The 15462-nt window shown below is 36.5% G+C and overlaps 1 protein-coding gene across 1 annotated transcript in view; it reads left to right on the forward strand.

Annotated features, from left to right (window-relative positions):
• The first annotated feature begins 304 nt into the window (after positions 1-304).
• The window catches only part of dtn (transmembrane protein 132C dtn), a 151738-nt gene continuing 136580 nt past the window's right edge, over positions 305-15462 (forward strand). Inside the window, exon 1 of the mRNA XM_090412020.1 lies at positions 305-502. Within this exon, the coding sequence (XP_090268146.1) occupies positions 454-502 (49 nt within the window). The 5' untranslated portion in view covers positions 305-453. The remainder of the gene's footprint in view (positions 503-15462) is intronic.

Genomic DNA, 15462 nt, shown 5'->3' on the forward strand with positions numbered 1-15462 from the left:
GAAAGGGGGGGAAAGAAGTAAACAGACGAGAAAACCCTTACACTTTTGGTTTAGAATGTCAATGCATCCGCTATACAATATAGTTCCTTACAATTATGAGAATAACACCAACTGGAAAACGGTGGTTAACTAAAGAAGGATACTATTATAAACACAACGCAAATATTTTATCATTTCGCGGTTTGCTTCCTAAAAAGTAAACCCCTCGATTTTTAATTGAATGGCGGAGCGATACGTCCTCCGACCGAAAGTGCGCTGCGCCGTACTAGTGCGATTTGACGCAGACGAACGAAGCGACAACAAACGGACGCCGCAGCGTGTGCTCCTGCTGATCGAATTACTTGTGTCTATCGCCATGACAGTTTGATAGCGGAGTTTTGCCGTTCGACTACACGAAAATTCGGCGGTCACCCCACGCTGACCTGTGCCCATGGATACAGTGCGGTAGGCGCCATGTGGAAAGCGAGCTTGTTTGCCGTGTTACTGCTGGGATGTTTGTCAGGTGAGTGATCCGGCATGCTTCCATCGATCCCCCCCTCCCTCCGAAGGACAGGTACGGCTGCTCTTACGCTCATCCGTCGGGTTGAGAAGCGAACACGGTCGGCGGTAAATCGGCCCGTGGGCTTGCTTAAGGAGCGGCGTAGTGCAGTTAATGATTTTCTAGGCTATCACACTCGGGTACGTACCGTAAGGGTTTGTCTTCGCTTTTAGGGGAAGGGGGCAGGGACTGACTGCCTGCTGATGTAGAGGTAAACATTAAATAGAATTATTTCGGTGTGCGCTCGGAGTACAGCGACGTCTTTTTACCGTTTCGCTCGTGAGAGTAGGAATCGATAGCCGTCAGGCTACGGCATTATTTCTCCAGTTTATATTTTCGGTCATCTGATGAACGAGACGTTCCCGTTTCTCCTGTTACTCGGTTTTGAGAGAAGTAAAAGTAGTTGGAGAGACCTTCCCGATCTCCCAGCGTTTTGGAAGGGTTTGACGGCGTAGTTTTAAGGAACCTTCTCGACCTGGTGTTGTACCGAATGAACTCGTGGAGATGGTTTTATCGGAATGGATAGGATATCGTGCGTTGATTCTCACTCACTCCATATTCTGGACTAGAAGTCTTTATTCATCTCTTAACTTAAATTTGATTGTATTAGTCCTGAAAAAAATGACACCTTTGATATTTCACCTTTGAACTGCACGATAAGCGATACTGACACAACGGACCCTAGTAATGAGTCACAGGATGTCTGCATTTTCAGAAGGAAATGCAAAATAGGATCGAATTGCTTTACCTCTCTATGATATACAGAGGTAAAGTAACGGGCAAGGAGGGGGGGGGAGTGCGTGAGGTTCCCCTACAGTGTTTTTGATATTTGTAAAACATGTTTAAATGACACATCGAGTATGATCGAGATGAGTTTCGGTGACCTTCTCTGGCAACACTTCCGCCGTATATCACATATTTCCAAGTAATCCTTTTGAACTGTTCAGAGGTATATTTTCTATCATGGAATGATGCGCTAGTGAGAAATTACTTTGTTTTTATAAGTTTATTTCCCTTCACTAGTGATAAAGTCCATTCGTAGGTAGGGTAATTGGCCAAATTCCAAGAAATTGGAAAAATGCTGACATTTGATTACTTCATTCGATAAGATCAGCATTGCACCGATAAGCCTGCTCTGTGACGAATTACCCCACCCCTTTACGCTCAATCTTCCCTTTTAGGATTGTCATCGAACTGCTATACAAATACGTAGAGTCATCAGAGTCGGTTTAGTGACATCACTTGAGAATAAACTTCTCCTGCTAGTCGCAGTAATCTCCTATCAGTAAAATACCGGAGCACTTTCCACAACTCGCATCACCATATGTTAAGAAAATTGCGGCCCTAAAAGTTTTCAACACGCCCATCAAAGAGACAAAGATGGCACCCTGAAGACTAATTTCATGTACATTTTCTTAATTGGAGAAGTGCGTGCCAAATGAATGTACTAACAAGAGGCAGAACTGGAGGAACTTGTACGTGTAGGCAGTGATTAGAGCCAATGCATGGAAGATCCCTCTTTGTATTACACGCGTATTCGTCAGAAATGATTAATAATGGTTTCCATAAGCTATCTCGTTTTAAACGCCTCCTTTCACAGAATTTATTACTTTTGCCGATAACTGTGCAGTTTATGGTGCATGCGAATGCAGAATGACTCGCTAATTTCTCGCTACGAATTCGCATCCATCACTCGACAGTGTCGCACATTTTCCAGTGGTCGCCTTTATTTACCTTGTTTTATCTGAAAATGCTTTTCCATCTAAATTCTGTACGAGGAAGAAATTAAACGTCTGTTTAATTCTAGTCCAAATATGTCGTGGAAGTTGAATAATTTTCTCACGAAACTGAACAAAATGTTACCTTGTTTTCGAGAACTGTCTGTTTTCCTATTTCATTTCTTAAGGGTAAGAATCTTTGAATTATTAATTGAATATTTTGTTATTTATTTGTTTATCCCTACAGATTAAGTAAACTGACCTTCAGAACGAATACAGTTTCTAGAAAATACAAAAAATTATGAACTAAGTTACGTTTACTCCTTTCTCAGTCAGTTTAAATAATATCCTGCTCTTCTTCTCATGCATTTGATCAGAACTAGATTTCTTAGTGTTTTTTTTTTTTTTAATGGAACTCGGACAAAGAACTAACAGTTACAGTATATGCAGTAATTATATTTATAAAAGTCAAATTTGAAAAATTTTAAATATGAATGTGTTCATTTATCTGAAGTTATCATTAAATGAACAAAAAGTTAAATTTATATGGAAAACTTAAAAGGAAAACGTTTTCATTTTATTCTTTATTTTTTATATGACATTGATACGTGGATCGGGATCAGAAAAATCCGATACAAAAGATGGTCTCTGATTAATTTGATCGATAAATAATACAACAACAATAAAAATAAAATAAAAAAACATTAATGAAGCTAACGATGACTCTTCAGTCGTCATTCCTCTGGCTGTTAGTTCTTTGACATCAAGTCTCCATACTAAGAACTTAAAGGTTTGGATTCTGTTTTGAATTATCGCAGACTTTTATCTCATTAATAACACTGAGTCCTTTTGCGTTCTCAGGTCAACTGTTATTTTTTCCCCCAAATTAAAACCCTATTACTTGCGTCTAACAAAATAACTTAGCGCAAAAAAGCGTTAAATAAATTTTCTGTTTGGTTACAAAGTAGAATTGAACCCAGATTTCCTTTTCAGAAAAATTTTACTTACTCAAATCATTCAGCCAAGAAGTCGTCTTTTAAAAACTCATATCCCGAAGCCAGGAAAATCAAAGACCACAAGAAAGCAAATTGATGCTTCCTCAGAAAGAGATGTGGATTCATTTCTCCAAACGGGATTTTTTTTTTTTTTTTTACGTGAAGAATAAGTTAGTCCATCTTAGATGATGTAAGTGCCCAGGGATTTTCCTTTCTCAGAGCAGAACAGTCGAATTTAACTCGTGTATGATGAGTTTGACTCAGACTGACAGGAGAACAACAAGATAGAACTCATTTCTGATGTAGATATCCGTCTTTCTTTAACTGGGATTTTTTTTTCTTCGAAAGGATTAGGTGGGTTGGTTATATGCACGCGATTAGCCCTCGATATCAGCAAGTAGCACCAGCCAACTATGAAGTGGTTACAGCAGTCATCATTATAATAATAAAAGTGCGGTTTACATGTTTGTGATGTGCGCTCTTCAAATTTCGACTCGAAAAAAACTCCTTCCGTTCGCGTTACTCACTCACGGCCTACTTATAAAAAGAGAAACTGAAGGAAACAGAAACGGATAACAAAATAAAATCGACGGCTTTCAAATAAGAAGTTCTAAAGATAAAAAAGAATGCGTACAATCATGACAGGCAGAACAATTACCAACGATGAACAACGACAGAGTAGATAAGATTAATGTTAGGAGATTAATAAAAGAAGAGAGCGAATGAATTATCAGCAGTAATAATTAATAACATTCTTTGACTGATAATACCAGAAAGGACAATTATTAAGGGCACATTTGGAAGATGTCACCAGTTATAAAAATCCATCATGAAGAGAGATTTGGACGAAACTAATAAGGCCTAACCCAATGGAACCGAGAAGCTTCATCTTTCAAACGAAGGAAGTTCACTGCTCTCTCTGGGTAACAGGCCTAATGTTAGGAACACCACACAAAAATAGCATTCGGTGTTTCCCCGTTTGCACGTGTCACTGGAATGCACAATACCACCGTCTCGTTATTTTTATTTTTTTAAAGGAAATATTTTAAGAATGAAATTAAGAAATATTGATTTGATTTAATCAAAATCGATAAAAATAAGCAGTTTCAAAAAGTTTTGTTTTGGTTAGAGTAGAATGGATTATCGGAAAAGAGAGAGTGGAAAATGTCACCGTTTATGTAGTTACGTGGGATTTTAGTAATTTTTTGGTAGCGAATCCTTAAGGAGTCGATACATACAAATTATCAGCAAACGTGTCCTCTTGCGATGAGGCAATAATCTGTGATGACTCCACCCAATGTACTAACGTTCTCTTCATTTACAAACCTTTTGTGAAAGTGAATCGCATTTTAATAGTCTAAAATACTTTAAATGCTTGCATTGTTTTATCGTAAGCATAATTTCTCGAAATATGGGCGACCCATCGAGAGGGGTGGTCTGAACTAATTAATGTCCAAGACAGAAATAATAAGAATAAACAATTTTTAACACGGAAACTTTCACAAGGTCTTAACTCGCTTCTTCGTCGCATATGTTTTTGAACATCCAGTTTGGGTACTTAAAAGAAGTGACGGAGACAAAACGGAAGAAAAATTTACGACCTCGTGTTTTAAGATGTGCGCAGTGCTTTTGCGAAGTCGGAAAGTACTGAAGTGGAGCTTAAGGAAAGGGAGAAGTCCTTGCGAGTCCAACGGGATTCGAATTCCGACGTTTCTCTGTCATTAGACGAACTCAACCCATAACAGTAAACCTCCTTTCTCTGGCAAAACACTAACGAAATTGCTTTGGTCCTGCACTGAGACAAATAATTGGATGTTCTTGCTCGCTCTTCGCCTGGCGTCACTGGTACTGGCGTAAGCATCTTTATTATGATTGAGGAAAATTTAGAACTCTTTTTTTTTCTGTTGTTCAGAAATTCAACTTTCTGATTACCTCCCAAACCCGCATCATTGTAGTAATCTCCAATCCTTTATAACATTGGGGAGAGTTCTCGCACTTGTTCTTTTCCGTATCTGTGCCGCCATCCCCTTTGTCCTGAAGTGGCAATCGTCACGTCCTGGCTTAAGAGTAAGATCCCCGTAGCCGTGAAGGCAACACATTGTGTTAAGTGAAATGTACAAACTACGCATTTACGCCACCCGAACACTTATCTGCTTCCTCGTTGCCTTGGAAACGGCCTTCTGGGAGGAACGCGTAGAGCTATCGCGAAAAGTGATTCCCAGAGAACAGTACGGGATACACTTAGAAAGTACTGCGACGAGGAAATTTGCCGCGCAGAACTTTTAGGGTTGTTTGTAGCCAGACTACAATTAGATAATTGCCGTTCTTATAGAATTGTGCCACTTTCTTTATGCCTTTATCCTGCGTTCGCGCTAAGAAAACCTTGTCAGTCGATTATTAGCAGCGGGAAGTTAGGATCTGTCACGTGATACTTTCATTAAGGTAAACTGTTAGAAGTCTGTTCCTATCCTCGTGGTCTGTTTGTCATCCTTTTTTTGTCCAATCAAATGTTCCATGGATTTTAATATGAATTCTGACTAATTGGGCTGCGTGCATATCCACTTACGGTTTGCTTTGAAATTCTGAATGGAATTCTGTTTGTCACCATTTTGAATTATCCGCCATGTGGAGACTATGAAACACACAAAATGATAACGAACTTTTTTTGCCAATTATTATACACAAACGGAAAGCGAAAAAGGAGACAAGAAGAAGAATCACAAGTGACTTCTTTAGAAATAGCATGCTCCCCGCCTCGTGTTACACTATAGTATAGCACTTGAGAATGGCGTGCATATTATCAATAATTCCACAGTTCTGCCCCTTGAATTTTCGCAGTAAAATATGCTGGGAACTGAAGCACATTCGGAAAATTGTTTGGTACATCCCAAACATTCTGTGCAGTGAAGAACATCTTTTGCTGGTTAAGCAAACACTACATCGTTGTGAGCTGATAATGCCCTTTTATTTAATTGTATTTTTTTTTATTTATTTTATTTTTGCGAATATTTTTTCCGAAACTACAAGCAGCGCATTTTTGTATTAAATTTGTTTCAAAATTGACAGGACTGTTAGTTAAATATGACTCAATAGAAATGCCGCCATGAAATGAATACAAATCTTTGAATGTTTTGTTGAATTCAAGAGGAAAAAAACTAACTCAGTAGTGGTGGACATCAACGTCGAGGATGATGAAATTGTGGGGAAAAGGAATGGTTTCGTTTGAAATGAAGTAAACTGTGACGATTGCCTCGTACGAGAGACAAGAAGTTGAAACTTTCATAGGTTCATGTGATTGAACTCAAGTTTAAGTGAAGATTCAAACATTAAGCTGGATTCAGTAAAGTATCGTCTAGCATATTTTAGTTCAAAACAATATTCTTGGAGCTAAAACAAAAAGAATTACAAAATCGGAACTCAAAATTTTAATGACGTCAAAAAGTCATTAAACTGACTTTGATGAGAACAGTTTTGGACATCCGAAAAGGGATTTCCATAAATAATTTCAACTCCGCAAACGATAGACAAAATGTATAAAATGTATATTGGTGATGGACGTATTTTGAAGACACTAAATTCCGAATACGGAATTTAGTGTCTTCAAAAAACTGTAAATCTCTTACTTCCTGTACATTACAAAGATCCAAATAACAGACTTCGTACACACACACACACACACACACACACACGTCAGGTAGTTTAAGTTCAACTGAAGCAGCACAAGCAGGATTTTCAGTATATTCGAAGTTTAGTCTGACACAATAGCGATACGTATTGCTGCACATCTAAGTGACCCCCCCCCAATCGTTGTGGTAAGGGCGAGCACATCACAGGAAAAATATGTTAGTATTACAAAATGAAAAGGGATACAGTTGTTAGGTAACCTTTTTTTTTTTTTATAATATTATCAGGGCAGGAAAAACTCTCGTCGGTATCACAAAACACTAATCACACTACCAAATAATATACGCCCACACTTCATAGAACCTAGTTTGGCAGCTTGCCAAGAAGAGTCAATTCATGTTGAAGGGGAGAAAGAAATAAAGAATGTACGAATTGGTCACCAACACGCGAAATCACGGGATTTATACGTAAATGTTGTACAAGCAAAATCGTTACCACTTTAAGAACGAGAATTTTCATTAAAGTAAAGCTAATTTTCTGACATATAAACACTCATCCCACGAAACGCATTGATTACCCTAATATCGGAATGGATTCTCCTTCTTCTGACATGCACAGAAGTGTCGAAGGGTCTCGCATCTGTGGGCGTACAGTACCTCTGGCCGTCGAAAGCTAACCTGACCTTTTTGAAGTCAGCGACAAACCCTGGTATCAAGAACCATCAAGTGCAACTAACAAACTTACCGTCATCTTTCCGTTCCCATTTTCCATGTGATAATACTTTTTAATACTGTTTTTTTTTTTGAGGGGGGCGGGGGGGAGAATACTGCTCAGAATCGTAGCAGTTTAAAAATTGGTAGCCGTTCAGAATCGAACCTGTGTTTATATGGATTTTGTTAACTCGAAAAGATGTCCTAAAACTTCCGAAGTTATGACCTGTTTTGAATAGTTATTGAACATGATGGTCGAGTGTGTGTGTGCGTGTGCGTGTGTGTGCGCACGCGTTAAATTAGTTTTTTTAAAAAATAATTTCAGATAGCTGCCGCTCCTGGCCCATTCGCGCAAGGACATCGCAATATTTTTCTTTCGGCTGGAACGACCTGGTTCCCACCCCGTCCGGAGACAGCAATTTTATCCTCCTTGAAAATCGGATTTTTCATCCCCCAAAACAGAAACATCCCTCAGAAGACACAAATACAATTAGCAGACATAATAACATACTGGTTTCATAGCCTTAGTTGCTAACCCATCCTGTCCGCAGCTCTGTAATCGTTCGGTGTTACATGGTTAGATGCAATTTATTTTATTATTTTTTTTTAAAATTCGGAACAGCTCTTGTAATACATTCCTGATTTTTTTTTTTTTTTTTTTTTTTTTTTTTTTTTTTTTTTTTTTGTACATGAAATTATGAAAATTTGAAACGTTATGTGTGCGTATGTTTTCAGGCACAATATGTAATATCATGATATTACTAATTATTAATGCAAAAGATTTCTCATAAATATATATGAAATTACGAATAATTCAGATATGTAACTTATGAATAATTACGTACAGTGGTTGTATATTTTAATCAAATTTAATGCCACACAGACGTTTTGTATTTGCAACAAATGTAAACATATTCACAATATTCCTCGATTTCGTGTAATATCCACCTATTCAGAAAATAAATTACATTGCAGAGAAAACTAATTGTTTTGTCAGAGGGCGTTGTATACAGGGAAAAAAAAACGCAGACGACAATTAAGTGGATTATAAAAATAATGTCGGACGGAAATGCTTGTGTTTGTCTTATTGAATCAGCTTCAAGTTCAGGATAATAATACGAAAGAATATAAAATAATTTTATAATCTAGAGACTTAAATTTAAAAGCTAATAAATAATTATCTTGGAAAAATAAAGACCGAAACTTTATTGAAGTTGCAATACAGAGAATGGAGAATAATATGCTAGTGTATTTATTACGGTAAGGGTACTTTTCTCTATTTTGGTATATGTTGCTATATTTTGGTGCACACGTTGTTCATAAGAAAAATAAAAATGCCCACTTATTAGAAATTTTATATTATTTGACGAATGCATTCAATACATATACACTTATGTGTGTTTTCACACAGTAGCATTTTCACTTTTGTAAATGCTACAACGCAGGACTGGGCTACTGATTTATTTTTTTATAAAATATATTCAGAATTGTTGATTTATTTAATCTGCTCATAAATATCTGATTTCTGAATTGTCAAACGCATTGGAAAAGTATATTTTGCTGGTTGTTTCAAACATTTCAAACCATTCGTAAGGTACAGTTAGCATTATCTTTCATCTTCTTCTTATCGTCATCATCCATCAAATCCAAATTGATTTGAAGATGTGTAATTTTGACAAGCAGCGAAAGCAATGTTTGTGCCTCCACACCATCATGTCACTCACTTGAAACTAGTATTTTGGGAAAGGTAGATTTATTGTAACAATGTAATGTATAACTAAAAGAGTCTTCTCCCCCCCTCCCCGGACTCTGTACCTCCCCAAATACACTTCACAGTTTGGAAAATCCTGATGTAGATTGGTACTAAAAAATCAGAATCCGAATTATTTGGAGTCGTGTGTATATCCGAAGGAGGAAAACGTCTTAGTTGAACAGCCCTCTGTCCGAACCTCTCCAAGGTTGAGAGGAATTTCTCTAGATGCCAGTTTGAGATGAAAATCAATTTAAAGGAGACTAAATTAATTTGGCACCCTTTTAACAGAAGTTTTCACACCAGACATGTAGACTTCTGTTTTTCAAGTCTATGCCTAATCTCGCAGCTTATTTTTCAGCATTTTTATAAGTGGTTTTTATATTATGTTGTAGACTTAATACGCAGAATAAATTCAATATAAAATGTCTTAATTTTATAGTACACAGTCTTATATAAGATTTGAGTGCATTACAAAAAAGGAGTGTAAAATGTCAAAAATTAATGGATGGAAGGGACAAAATAGTCACTCACTTATGTACTAATCCAATGTCACATTGACATCTCATCCTTATTTAAATCATGTTCTAATCATAACTGTTTCTTTATAAGCGAAACTGCGCTTCCACAGTTGAGTGGTATCTTTGGTTATGCCCTGGATTTGAATTCTCATACACGAGGGACATTTCCAAGTTTTTTTTCCCTTCTTCAACTGAAAGCGAATTAACCTGTCTCTAGTGAAGACCGAAGGCTTCCTCCACCTGAAAAACAGCTGATGGAAAGATAGACTTGCTGAATAATACACGTAATTTATACCATGATCTATTTATCTTATGGTTGCCTCGGTATAATTTACGCGTCCCTCACCAGCGAATCTAAAAGACCTCACTCAGATCGTGTCTGTTGGTCGTGTCGTTTGACTTTTGTATATCTTTAAATGATTGACGAATGGTTTAGCGAAACAACTTTTCCTCTGTCTCTCTCCAATTTCAGCACCATTCTTTTCATTATATTTCTATCTCTTGGAGCAAGTTCCCTCCAGAAGGATTCCCTTTCAACCTCCAAGTATTCAAATACAAATGTAAATAATCTTCTTATATTTTTACTTATTTATTGTATCATCCGTACTGTTATATGCTGTAGGTTTTGAGTAGAATTTCAATAAAAAATATATGTGTACCCCGGAGGCATAGGACATCATCTCCAACTTTCATCGAAATTTAAATTTTTTCCGTGGTGTTCATGTTTTTTCTTCTTTTTCACGAGGCATAGAGAACCATCTAAGATTTTCTTTCTTTTAGAAGTTGGACATGTTCAAAATTAACCCATCTTTAGTTAGAAGAAGAAATAAACATAACACCATGCAAAAATTTAAATTTTGATGAAAATTGGTGTCCAATGCTTCTGGACTAATATACGAAACGGTATGTTTAATATTTGTACGTATTGCTGGGTTTTTATTGTGTGTTCTGTCAAAACGAGATCTTGCTTCTAAATATTTCATTAGTGAAGATGGGTAAATGTTTTCGTATGATTAAAATTCAATGTTTATATATATAAACGTGAATATATATATAATGAATTTGGACTTTTATCTTACATTCAAATACAATGTAAGTGTAGATCCTCGTTTGTAAGATCAGTAACTAACCTAATAAAGAACTTTCGGCTGAAACATCTGTTAATAGCTTTTACTAAAAGTGTCAGCCAATATATTTGGACCTTTTGATAAATTAATAACCTGAAAATATATAATCTTATATAAGCCTTTGGAAGCTCTTATGCTCAGTTCATGATACATTTATACAGTTTTCTGTTTATAATTTCTTTTATCATTCAGAGAAACAATATAATTCAGCTGTATTTGTCACAGTTCATATTAGATAACATCTGTTTTTTAAAGTGATTTAAGTCTTAACTTAAAGACCCTAAAATCCTTAAAAGTTCAAAAAGTTCTACTAAAAATATGGATATTTCTATAGACATTTTTGCGATAAGAAAAAATATACTACATAAAAACCATCTCATATTTGTGTGTTATTTCGATATTGATTTCGATGATAAGTTATTCTGAACTAATTTTTATACTGGAATCATTCAACAAACTCAAATTCGCACTTTTGGACGTGATTAGACTGATTGTTTCTCAAGGAATTAATTAGAAAGCAGTCGAAATGGCACAGATGTTTGGCAGACCACAAGAGAGCATATTTCAGATCACATTTTGGGGATTTGAAATTCGCTTCAAAGTTCTTTTTCCAAATGGAAAAGAAATTGTCGATTCTTCTCACTCTTTCATCCTGACTTGACAAAAACTTTCACAAAACAGTCTAAAATGGTTAATTGATGCAACTTCATGGAATTTGGTGCTTTAGATTTCTAAAATTTGTCAACCCATCTTTTTATTTATTTATTTATTATTTTTGCTTTAATGGTGCGTTGAAACAACAATTGAGTTAACTCACATATATTTTGTGGGGACAATAATTCCGAAATAATATGTGTTCTAGATAGATGGAAATTAATGAATTATTTAGGATCTTTACCTAATTTGTGAAGCCATCTCAGTTTCAGTGGGAAAATTTGTCAAAACAAAATTATGTTTACAGTACATCATCCGAAAAACTGCTCATTTCTTACGCTTCAAGGGCGCACCTTCTGAAAAGCATGCGGCTATGAAATGCACTTTATATTTTCCTTACTAGTTTTAGTTTGAATGAAAAGTTATTTTTTTATTTTTTTTTTTTTTAAGTTTACATGAAATGGGATTTTCGTTAAGAGTAGAAAAGAAAAGGATTCGGTTGCCTCGAAACACCTACTTGCGGGACTTTTATGCGGCAAAATGTTCATATTAAGACCAGAACAGACAAGATTTAATCCTCCCATCATCGCGCCCACACCACAGTCAAGTGGGCCATCTCTCTCTCTCTCTCTCTCTCTCTCTCACTCTGCTTCTTCCGCCCATTCCATTTCTGACTCAGATAGAGGCATGCGACCTGTATGGGGGAGAAGGCTGTCTCATTCAGTCTGCAACTAGTTTTTTTTTTTTTTTCTGTCTTCATTTCTCTCATCTGTATAATTTATATTTGAAACTCGTGCTATCTGCAACCAATTTAACGCAGAAAAAAATGTTATTAATAAAAAACTAAAAGTTTTTCTTTCCTGAGAAATTCCGGAGGTGGGAAATAAAACTGTGGTTGTACTTGTGATTTCCTGACTACTTAATAAGCTACGAGGAAAAGAAGCCATAAAGGAAGAGTACAAAAAGAACTGGTTATATTAATGCAGAAAACATTTTTTTTTTAATCTTGCGTCCATCATATGTGTTGAGTCAGAAACTATACTTAGCACCCCTGACTGGGAAAATGAAAACATACGTGAAATCGGATCTGTGAATATATTTTTTTATTTTATTTTATTTCAGTGTTACATAAAATGCATTTGCGGGAGGAGGGGAAACGAACTCCTCAAGAACCTTGGCTATAAGGTAAATTGAAGCAAGGACAAAGGCTTCAATGAACGAACTTAATCACTTGCTGCCATTCGCTGCTCACCGTGTGGTGGGTCCTGGCGAATGACACGTGCTTGATGAGCTTTCCTGGAAAGTTGCCAGGTATGCCACCACCCACTTGTGTCTCTTACATGTTACTTAGAGCTGGCTGCCAGCCTACTCGAGGCAAGACAAGTTCAAGCGGTCTCTTGCCGTTTTGGAAGATTGTTCAGACTTTAAAAAAAAAAAAAAATTTGTTTTACTTACGAGTATATGATTGCATTTCTGTAATTTTGTATTTACACTTGCAATTCCTGTTTCTCTTAGAGAAGCAATTCTAAACATCTCATGAAGCACACTTTGGGAAGTGCGCTTCATGAGGATCTCCAACATGAAATTGAGTGATACAACCCATTTAGTATAAATATGCGTGTCTGTTGTTTATGGATGATTGGTCATTTGATGATCGTGGTTTGAGTACGACCTTTATTCAGAAAAGCACTTGTTTCTGGCTTTGGTTAGCTTGGTGGTTAGCCTATCTGCCATCCGACCTACAGACTGTGGATTCAAATCCGTTGTGGTCATTTATGTTTTGTGAATGTGTTTAGGTAAAAGATGAATTTCATCTTGCACACCATGCTGGAAGTGGCTTGCAAAAGATACTATGTGGTGAGCTGAGGATAGAAAAATCCAGTAATTATACTCTAAAAAACATTTCTAGGGTATAATTACTGGATTTTTCTATCCTTAGCTCACCCACGGTTTTGATACACGTGGGGGGAGCTACCTTTTGTGGTTGGAATTCATGTTAGAGAAATGAGTAGCACTAGAGATCTTCGAAGAGGACTATTTAGCATTTTGGTTCAAGACTGTGCGGGAAAATGTGAAGACGCAACGAGATGGTTAAAATGTTGAAGCATTTTATCCCGAACGAAAACTAGGAATTTCTGCTCGTATAATAAATATTGGCCGTCTGTCATAAACAAATTTGATGTTTTATGAGGCACGTAAACTTTTACATTACTACGTTCTCAAATTTGGCAATAGAAAATTAAAAAAATAATAATAAACCAAGCCGTTATTAAAAAAAAAGTTTACTGCTACCGGAAGTAGGATTGTCAGGAGGATAAAACATGACTACTATCAGATATCTCTTGCAGGAGGAGCTTAAAAAAAAAAAAAGGATATGACCTATTAGTTTGGCTCAGCTTCGAAACGTAACGAACGACCAATAGAAACTTCGTTTTGCCAGTAGTCCTAATAATTTACTCTGAATTTTATTGCCGATGTTTATTGCTAGAATGTAACCAACATTCTTTAGTGATGTTGAATGTTATGTTCCATCGTAGCGATGTTATTTGAGTGGAAAGCTTTTATACTCACCATTGCTAAATTTAAAGCCTGACGAGTCACAGTTTCATTATTTTCAGGGATAAAAGCAGGTTGATATCTTGCTAATCTCGTGCTTTGGTAAATACCGTATCCAAGATGCAGAATTATTTTATGTGTTACGTTCCGAAAATGGTGGTTTATAATAACGCGCGCGCACGCACACACACACACACACACACACACACACACACACACACACACACACACACACACACACACACACACACACACACAGTGCTAGTCTGGACCATTACTGAATAACTCTCTGCTTAGGTATTCGCTCATCAGCTGACAGATCTCCGAGACTTATCATGAGACCATTTGGAAGGGTTCGCACGGAATTATATTTAAGTAGCCTGATGCACAGTTCTTCAGTCCTCTTTCTTGTAATTTCAAGGATAGTTTATTAAGGCGTCATTCCAATAAAAGAGGTGCTTACAACAATTTCTTTCCAACTTAAGCGGATATGAACAATTTGATGTGTTTAATAAAACTGTTTTTCAAATTCACAAACAGATATTCTCCAAAAACAGTGAAAAACCGCGATAATCCAAGTACGATTGTTTATTTTAATATTACGTACTTTGAATATAACGTATACTTTTCAAATTTGTATAGAAAAAAATGCTCGTTCCATTGAGAGGTGCACTGTTCTTACTCGTTTTTTTTTTGTTCTTTGTGCCCATAAAAAATACCTAATATAACAAAAAGTGATCCGAGTACTGAGGAAATAATCTTCTGTTATTGGGCGCATGCGACTATAGTGTATTACTGACATTATTTTTTTTCTTATAGCCAATTTCCTGCTTTCTTAGTAATTGGATAACTTTTTTACATATGAGATTTTTTTACAAGATATCGCTTACTTTTTAGGTGAATTAGGTAAAAGTGTTGGCAAAATAACCGGTTAAAATCGGCTATACGATACGATCTGCAGTGGTGACTACGATATTTTCCTTTCTTCTTCCTCCTTTACAACTCGTATCTTTCCGCATTGGTCCATTTGTGGGCAGTTGTTAAGGGACATCAAACAACGAAGAAACAACTATATTAGAAATCTTGTCGAAACGGTTGAACCATGTGACCTATATAGGTATGTGAAGAGGAGGCGATCCCCTCAATAACTTCATTTTAGTCCGATTGTGCTTAATTTCCCGGATGACCTTACAGTTAATCAATGTGTCCTCTACCGGTGTCTGCGGAGATAGGGATCCCTGCAATTTCCCTCCTTCACTTTTAGTCCTT

Source organism: Typopeltis vanoorti, chromosome 22, assembly GCF_054136105.1.
Source record: "Typopeltis vanoorti isolate ZY-2024b chromosome 22, IOZ_Tvanoo_1.0, whole genome shotgun sequence".
Lineage (NCBI taxonomy): Eukaryota > Metazoa > Arthropoda > Arachnida > Uropygi > Thelyphonidae > Typopeltis > Typopeltis vanoorti.